The sequence below is a fragment of the Hippopotamus amphibius genome, chromosome 10 (genome assembly GCF_030028045.1).
Source record: "Hippopotamus amphibius kiboko isolate mHipAmp2 chromosome 10, mHipAmp2.hap2, whole genome shotgun sequence".
Classification (NCBI taxonomy): Eukaryota; Metazoa; Chordata; class Mammalia; order Artiodactyla; family Hippopotamidae; genus Hippopotamus; species Hippopotamus amphibius.
The window spans coordinates 114,655,603-114,664,497 of record NC_080195.1 but is presented as its reverse complement, the minus strand read 5'-3'; the positions used below and the strand labels follow the sequence as shown (position 1 = coordinate 114,664,497).

Below are 8,895 nucleotides of genomic sequence, written 5' to 3'. Positions count from 1 at the left end.
ACCGGTCTGACATTTAATGCTGAATTACACGGAAGCACGCAGCACATCACTCGGGCCTCTGCTCTAAGTCACGTGGGTGAGGAGAGCACAGGGTCCTTTGTCTCCATGGGAGGACGAGGGAGACGCCTGTGGTTTATCAGAAGCAGCCCGGGATACACAACGCTCCGAAGAAAAAGTACAGGACCCATTTCTGTATAAGAATATATTATTTAAAAGACAGTTTAAAAATAAAAATTCTGTACAGCATAGTGAAGTCCTTTTTTTTTGTATCAGTGAACAAAATGGTTCTTAGAAAACATGATCTCGTGGTGGCAGGTGCTCAGGACCACTTTTCTCAGCACGGACGATCCCGCAAAGCGCAGCAGCCCCGGTCCAGGACAGTGTCCCGTGCGGCTCTCTGCTTTCTTCAGGCTCGGTCTGCTTGGAGAAGGAAAAAGTTGGCTGGTTTGTGTTTGTGGGACGGGAAACGTGCGGGCATTAGGACAAGTGTCACGGGCTCACACTTAGACAATGAGCACTCCTGTCCCAGCACTCTGCTTGTCTAATGGCTAAAACAGGAGGGATGGGATTACTTCTAGTTTAGAGATTGGGGCTCTGCAGCTCCGAGAGGTGGAGACGCCTGTGGACGTCACTCAGCTTGTAATTTAAAAGCCTGGACTCAGAGCAAGGACTGTGGAGGCCGGGGCCTGGCTCTGCTCCTCTACGAAGCCAACCCAGTTCCCATGCCCCGAGCCTTGACTGTGCTATAACCGAGAATCTCCCAGGTGACCCTTATACATGTGTGTGGTGTGACCTTAACACGAGGAGGCCGAATGGGCTGATTTGCCCTCTACCTGGGCTAAATGAACGGCCAGTACACACACGTGCACCGGAAGTGCTGCAGTGATATAGGCTAAGACTTTGTTTTCGAAAAGCTTTAGAAAAGTACTTTCCCTCGTAAGTGGTACCTATGCTAATCATTGATCGTTTTCTATTAACTAAGGCATGGCCCCCTTCTTTCAGAGCCTAATTTTAATGATTGTATGCAAGGAAGAAATGTTTCACGTAAAAACATTCACACGTTCAGATTTTCTCCCTCCCTCCCTTCCTCCCCACCCCCTTCCTTCCCAGATTTCCACGCCGCCCACATTTCCATTGGAATCACCGTACGCACGGAGACATCGTTCAGAACAGCATTACCTTCGCTTTTTTTCCCATCTCTGGTTTTCTCTCTCGAGAAGGTGCCCACAGAGGTCAGACTCTCAGCCTTCTGCTGTAACCAGGACGGAGTATACAGAAGACAAAAATCAGTCTCCAGGAGACAGTGAGGGAGTGACTGCTTGTCTGCTCAGGACCTTCCAGGGACTGGAGATGCTAAGATGCGGGAGGAGACGGGGGTCTACAGCCTGGGGGAGCTTCCCAGACGCAACTCTGCCCAGCCGCCTTCCCTGAGGTCAGAGGCCTCACCACACACTGTCCACGCATTGGTGCTGGCCGCAGGCGCAGCCCCAGTGGGTGCGGAGTCTGAGGCCCTTTCATCTCCTCCGTGGGTCTGTTCTTTCTGGGGGTGGGAAGGGGCCTTGGAGGGTCCTAGCGGCCCTTCTGGGCAGCCGGCCTGGGACCTGGAGACTCAGGTCTCTGCAGCGATGGCTCGCAGCTGGCCCTGGGCAGTCACACCCCTTTCAGCCCTCCTGTTGGGAGGCTCGGCGGGGAACACCTCCTCTGACATCTGTTCTCTGCATCATTTGCTCTTAGGCTTTTGGTGTTTCGGGACCCGTCTGTGACTTCCTGGGAGAGGAAGCCAACTAGAGGAATCGGTTTCTGGCCTGGGTGGCCCGTCCACCCGTAAGCAGTTACCGAGCACCACAACGCGTGCGGCATGGTACACGGAGGAGGCCAAGGGAGATCAGAGCTGCACGGGAGGCTCAGCCGGGTACAGTGGGGGTCCCCGGCTGCACAGATGGAGTGGGGGCCCTGCCCACAGTGAGAACAGATAGCACAGGAGGGGGCCCTGGGGCGGGGGTGGGGGACACTGGACAAGGCCAGACGGGGACCAAGCCCGAGGCCGCAGGGAGAGGCCCTGGAGAGAGGGGATGGGAGGGTGGACAGACGGGAGGCCACAGCCGAGTGGCTGGACGTCATGGGGCGGGTCCCAGGGGTCCCAGGAGGCAGGGGCCCTGAAGCTGATCTATCTGCACACACTGGGGTCCTGCCTCGGCCAGACCAGCTCTGGGGCTTTTCTGAAAACCTCTACCCCAGCTCTGGGCCTGTGAACCGGACCCTCCCTGAAACACGGGATCAATCCCAATGGCAACCTAGAGCCAGACCCACACCCTCCTTGAGGTGCCATGCTGCCACGCGGGAGCCCCGTGGCCAGGTCGTGGCTTTCTGTGTGTCAGGGGGAGCGTCTCTTCCACCGCACCCCCCCTCCCCGAACAAGGTCAGCCCCGGGAGGAGCGGAGGGCCCGCACAGGGCCAGGCGCCGCTCTGAGGTGATGCAGGCAGCCAGGAGGCCGTGAGGCTCTCGAGTCCCCGTTGGCGACTGTGACCTCCGACCTCTGGGCACCGACACCCCCGCCCCCCGGGTTCTGTGCATTCCATGCCGCGAGTTCCCCGAGGACAGAGCCCTCTCTGGATGGAGCCCGACTTCTCAGTGGGACCGGAGGGGCCCCCTGGGTGGTGCGATCAGGCGGTGTGGCCCCGCGCCCTCGGCAGCGGCTCACCTCCTGCGTGGCGTCATCCATGCGCTTCAGCTCCTCATAGCGAGCCCGGGACTCCCACAGCGGCTGCAGCATGGGCTCCTCCACCACGGGGAAGAGCTGGGGGCACAAATGGCCCGTCAACAGCCTGTCACCTTCACAGGAAGCGCCTGAGCGGGACCAGGCAGGTCCCGTGTGTCCCGGGGGGACCAGCCGCACAGGAGACGTGCTTCTATCCAAGGCGCACTTTGGACCCGCCTGGGTCTCGGCTGCGGCGGATCCAAGGTCCCCGGGGTGTGACGCTGTCTGGTCAATGGCTCTCGGGAGCCCTCGGGGAGGAAGCCCCCCAACCCGCTGCCCGCCCACCCACCCATTCCAGGTCGCTGTTTCCTGCTCTCGCACTTTACACACACCCTTCCCTCTGCCTCCAGGAACCCCCAACTGTCCACGCTGTCGACTCTCATCTTCCAAACGCCAACCGCGTCCACTAGACCCCTGGCAGCCCTGGGGTGGGAGGAGTCAGGTCATGCCCCCAACCACGTGGCCTGGGACCCCCTCAGCTCACACCGTGCTCGGGCCTGCCCCTGAGGCTCTGCCTCCCTCCCGCGACTCCTGCCAAACTGGGTCTCCCTGGTGAACATCCTTCGTCTTTGAGACTCAGCTCCAAGAACCCCTAGTCCCAGGGAGGCGCGACCCCTGCCTCCCTACCCCATGGGGCCCTGTGCACACACCCACACTGAGATGCCTTCCCCCGAGCGCCCCCAGCCCCAGGGAGGCGCGACCCCTGCCTCCCCGCTCCACTGGGCCCCGTGCACACAGCACTCAGCCCCTTGTGCTTCCCCAGCCCCAGCCCTGCCCCTGCAGTGGGAGGAAGGCAGGGCCACCCTCACCCTGCTGCACCCCTGCACCTGGCGCCCTGGGGGAAGACCCCGCAGTTTGTGGGCGGAAGCTGTGGACAGGGAGGCAAGTTCTAGGAGTAATGGTGCTATAGGGCTTAAGGAACATGGCAATGAGCAGCCCTCGCACCACAAGGAAGAGTAGCCCCTGCTCTCCGCAACTAGAGAAAGCCCGTGTGCAGCAACAGAGACCCAACACAGCCAATAAATAATAAATTAAAAAAAAAAAAAAAGAAAAAAGAAGGGCGTGCTGAGATAGCTCTGGAAGGTTGCTGTGCAGGGCATAGGGCACCCAGGCCAAGGGAGGATGGACTTAAAGGTGGAGGCTTGCAGAAAGGTGGGACCAGGAGCAGAGAGCAGTCCTGCAAGATAGGAGTGCCCAGGAAGGCAGGGGACTGTGCCCAAAGAGGCAGGGCGGTTTGCCCTGTGCTGGGGGCAGCGGGGAGCCACGGAAGGTTCAGGAGAGAGGCAGAGACCGTCTCCTTGCTGAAGATTAACCTGGTGTAGCTGTGTGCTGGGTGGGGTGGGGGGAGACAGAGGTGGGGGCAGATTAGAAGGGTCTCCTGCAGGTGGAATTGAACGGCTGACAAGGCCCTGGCTGGCACCCTGGGGTGGGGGGCCTGGGTGGCTCCAGAGACACCCAGGAGGAGGGTCTCCTGGCCGAGGTGGCCGAGGAAGGGGCGGCTGAGGGGCTCTGCGGCTTTGCTGCTGGGTCGATGCCCGCGGGGTGAGGGCAGGAGGCCAGGCGGGGCAAGAGGAGTGTTTCAGACCCGAGGGAGTCAAGGTGGACCGGGGTGGGGGTGCTTAGGGTGGGTGTCGGGTATGTGGCCACTGCACTCATGTGTGTCCGTGTGCGTGTGTGTCTGTGTGCGTGTGTGCCTGTGTGCGTGTGTGCCTGTGTGAGTGTGTGTGCACACGTGTATTTCTCACTGCTGGGTCACCATCGAGGGGATGGTCACTCACCTTCGTCACCGTTTCAAACATTGGGATCAAGACAAACTTGATGAACCCGATTTGGGCCGTGGCTTTGGTCACTTTGTCCCGGTCCATGAAAGGGGCCACGGGAAGGCCCTCCGACTTCTCGCGGTCGCTCTGCAGGGGAGGCAGTGGACCCGACATTAAAGAAAGAAACACCCGTGGAATCTGGGAGCTTCAAGGATCACCGTTCTCAGAGGAAGAGAAAAACAGCTAATACGCCAACAGAAGTACCGCGTCACGCATGTTAGTGACCACGTGGGAAGACGGGGACGCTGTGAGTGCTGACTAGGTGTCTGCTGGGCCGCGGGGTTGTGCAGGGGGCCCGGGGGAGAGGGTTTAATTCGTGGTAACAGGGGCACTAATGTGGTAAGAATTTGACATTAGCTGTTCGTCCCTGTCTTTCATGTCTCAAATCACAACCCTGTGCGTGTCTGACGTGTGCCTGCTGGAAAGGCTTCTGGAGGCGGTGACACTGGCCACTTTGGCCTATCTGTCATGGTTCAAACCGGAACCCAGTTAAGGGGCCAATAAAGGGCCACAGGAAGCATGATGTTGTGTGATGGTGAGTGGTGTTGCGTGACACTCCCACCTGCATGAAATACTCCTCTAATAGACAGTCCACCCAAGGTTCCGCCACCTCTGTCGGCCGGACCTCGTTAGAGATGTCGCAGCATTTTATCAGAATCATCTTCAGCTGAAAGAAGAAATCTGGACTCAGCCGTGCAACACGGAACCCACCCCACTGCACTCTGAGTCTGGACTCGCCATCACCGCCCGGCAGGGATGGTGCGCGGGTGATGCTGCCAGGGGGACCTGAGCTTTGCCGCCCCCGCGAGGGTGTGCTTCCTGCTGCAGCAGGGAGAACAGGGCATCCCCACACCCCCGAGGATCAGCCTCTTTCCTGGAGGGGCCTGAGTAGCAGGAAAGCCCCTTTAACACACCAGTGTTTTGTCATACAAACTATACACTGTGAAGCTCAGGAGCGTCTTCTCCATGCTGAGAACACGTAAAAAATACAGACAGACGGCATCGTCTGCAGGCAGAGGCGGAGTGGAGAATGCTGGGACCCCCGAGCACCGAAGAGCTGTGTTAGAAACACAGGGGGAAGGGCACCCTACGGCCTGAAGAGCGGGGAGGGAGGCAGGGGTGGGAACCACAGTCCTGCCGGCTGGTCTGAGGGGCAGCGGAAGTGCAGGGAGGCGGGCACAGCCACACACACGTCGAAGGGGCCCTGGCTTCCGCCCTCTGCTCCACGCCTGGCAGCCCCCTGCGTTGGCCGGGCTCCTGCACGTGGGGTTGCCTTCACCCACGTATCACCTTCAAATCTGAAGGAGGTGGAAGACTGGGAAAGGGATGCCTTTACGCAGGAGGGGGGTCCCACGGGGGCGCGGGGCTTTCCCTGAGAAGCGCTGTGACGTTGAGAGCCGGCCCTACTGATGCCTTACTCCAAGGTGAGGCCACACATTTTCCTTTGGCTTCTCGGCTTGCAGTCTGAGCGGGAGGGTGGGGCTCCCTCACCAGCCCCCCCACAAAGCAGAAAACAAGCCCACTCACCAGGGTCATGTGCTCTTCGTTGCTGTAGTCAAAATTCTCCATTTTTTCTTTGAAGGAATCCATAATTTCTGCGTGTCTCGCCATGTCCGTGGCCAGGATTAACGTGATCATGCCCTGAGAAGAGAAAGCCAAGTGCGGACACGGGGCCCGACCCCGACAGTTACTCAGTGAGCGCCTGCAGTATGCGGCGCCCTCTGCTCCCATCCCTTGATCTAGGCCTCATGCCAATGCCATGGGCGTGTCTAAGAATCACCATCCTCGTTTTTATAAAGATATTTAGACCAGGAGAGGCTGGGGAGCCTGCCCTGGCCACAGCCGGCTAGTAGAAGGCGGGGGGTCCAGCCCAGGGGTGCCTGACACAGGCTGTGTCCCCGGAGAAGGCAGTGCGTTTGAGCCCGCCAGGACCATTCACCTGCAGAGGGCAGGCTCCGCACGTCTCCTCGCAAGAGTCCAGCCGCTTTCAGCCAAGGACAAAAGCTTCCCATCCATTTACTAATCCACATAATGGTTTGTTCCTTTCAGATCTTGTTGTTGGGGGTCAGTGACCTATTTTCCAAGAGTATTTTTTTCCTATTATCTAATCTGTATGTGATTATATGCGCGTATCTTGCTTGGGAATGGTCAAAGTCTGATCATATATAATAGCATTCTTCTATTAACAGATTTGTAAGTAAGGATGAAATAAGTTTTTTAATACAAATATTTTATGACCTTGTTAACCAAATATTGGTTTAGTAGAAGTAACATAATTCGAAACCATGACAATCCATCAACCCACTCATCCACCCATCAATTTACCTGTCTATCCATCCATCCACTTGTCCACCCATCCATCCATCCATGCCTCCACCCTTCCATCCATCCATCCATCCATCCACCCACTTTTCCACTCATCCATCCACCCATCCATCCACCCACCCATCCATCCATCCATCCCACAAACATTTACAGAACACACCTCTGTGCTGGGTATGGTGTTCCACTTTTCCAAGAAAACACCACCAAAAACATCACATTCAAACCTCAAATCCGTCAATACAGATAAAACACGTATTTTGGGGGGGCATCTTTGGCCTTTTGAATTGTGCCATTTCTTGGTAAAGATTTAATTGTGTTATTAGGGAAGGATCTATTCCCATGATGAGTTATCCCTCAAGTAGTCAAGGACGAAATACTATTAAAAATCGGGACAAAGGATTTTACCCTCAGAAAGGGTCAACATCAGTAAGGTGTTCGGGGCAAGACCCCTCTGTGTGTCCCCGTGGCGGGCGGCGTGAGGAAGCCCTGTCCACCGGGACGCGGGGGGAGGCTCCCCCAGCGGGAGGCGGGGTGCTGCTCTGACTATGGCACGCACGAGGGGAGCAGGCTGCTGGGATTCTCTGGGCCGAGTTCCTGGCGGGGCTCCTCAGCCGGCAGCCTCGGGGGCAGCACAGATGCAGGGTCCCTTCTTCAGGATGGGCCCCTTCGCCTGCTTCACAGAGAGACGCGCTACGGCTAATGGCAAAACCCGTAGCACGTGCCTGACGGGTGGTTAGATGCACGTGGAAGGGAGGCCAGAAGGCCAGCAGATAAAGGGGAGGTAACTGTACCAGGAATCAGTGACTCAGCAAGGCCTGTAATTAAGTCCTGGCTGAGCTCCGACTCCCTGGAAGCGGGAAGGACGGGGAACGAGGCTGCTGCCGTCTGATGAGGTGAAGCTGTCAGTCCCCCAGGAGGGAGACAGGGTGTCTCATCCTGGGCTCTAGTGCGTCTTTATCAGGTGCGTCTTGAAGCAAGGCTCCTGAGACACTGAATGGACGCAGAGTGTGGTTCCTTCCAGGTGGTGGACGCGGCTCCCGTTCGCGTCCCAGGGCTGCTGTGCACAGTGCCACACGCCAGGGGACAGGACAGCAGGAAGGCACCCTCTCATAGTTCTGGAGGCCGCAAGTCTTGAAACCAAGGTGTCCCCTCTGCAGGCTCCGGGGATGGCCCGTTCCCTGCCTCTTCCTGTTTCCGGGGCCCTGGCGCTCCCTGGTCTGGGTGCACATCACGGCAGTCTCTGCCTCTGTCGTCACGTGGCCTCGCTGTGTCTCTCCTCTGTGTGTCTTTCTTTTTTTAAAACATATATTTGCTTTTATTTTTTAGCTGTGTTGGGTCTTCGTTGCTGTGCGCGGGCTTTTTCTAGTTGTGGCGAGTGGGGGCTACTCTTCATTGTGGTGTGTGGGCTTCTCATTGCAGTGGCTTCTCTTGTTGCAGAGCGTGGGCTCTAGAGTCCGGGCTCAGTAGTTGTGGTGCATGAGTTTAGTTGCTCCGCAGCATGTGGGATCTTCCTGGACCAGAGATCTAACCATGGCCCCTGCACTGGCAGGCGGATTCTTAACCACTGCACCACCGGGGAAGTCCCCTTTGTGTCTCTAATGAAGACACCTGTTATTGGATTTTGGGTCCATGTGGGTAATCTGAGCTAATCTTCTCTAAAGCTCCTAATTTAATTATATCGCAAAGACTCATTCACAGGTCCTGGGGAGTCAGGAAGCGGACATACCTTTATTTTGGTTGGGGGGTGGCTATCGTTCAACCCACCTCACTCCTCCAAGAGCGCTCTGACGTCACGCCTACCTTGTACACACCGGAGGGTGGGGCGCAGGGCTGGATTCAAGGGGACCTCCTGTGTATGTGTGCGTGGTGGTGGGGGGGTTGCTTTTGGTGAGTTGGAAGCATCTGCCTCTAGACAGCTGGCAGCCCTCATCCTCCTCGCTACGTGCCCGAGGAGTGGAAAGGTCTCTTCCGAAATGGGTGGTGGGGTTGAC

At 57.6% G+C, this 8,895-nt stretch overlaps 1 protein-coding gene across 4 annotated transcripts in view; it reads right to left on the bottom strand.

Annotated features, from left to right (window-relative positions):
• Window positions 1-249: 249 nt before the first annotated feature.
• Window positions 250-8,895, bottom strand: part of PDE9A (phosphodiesterase 9A) — a 92,998-nt gene continuing 84,352 nt past the window's right edge. Inside the window, exons 14-19 of one of the 4 annotated variants that reach the window (XM_057697916.1) lie at window positions 6,107-6,220; window positions 5,142-5,246; window positions 4,538-4,666; window positions 2,703-2,798; window positions 1,180-1,252; window positions 250-420 (exon numbers count right to left, since the gene is read on the bottom strand). In XM_057697916.1, the coding sequence (XP_057553899.1) occupies window positions 407-420; window positions 1,180-1,252; window positions 2,703-2,798; window positions 4,538-4,666; window positions 5,142-5,246; window positions 6,107-6,220 (531 nt within the window). In that variant the 3' untranslated portion in view covers window positions 250-406. The remainder of the gene's footprint in view (window positions 421-1,179; window positions 1,253-2,702; window positions 2,799-4,537; window positions 4,667-5,141; window positions 5,247-6,106; window positions 6,221-8,895) is intronic. The other 3 variants (XM_057697918.1, XM_057697917.1, XM_057697919.1) reach the window with 3 other exon arrangements.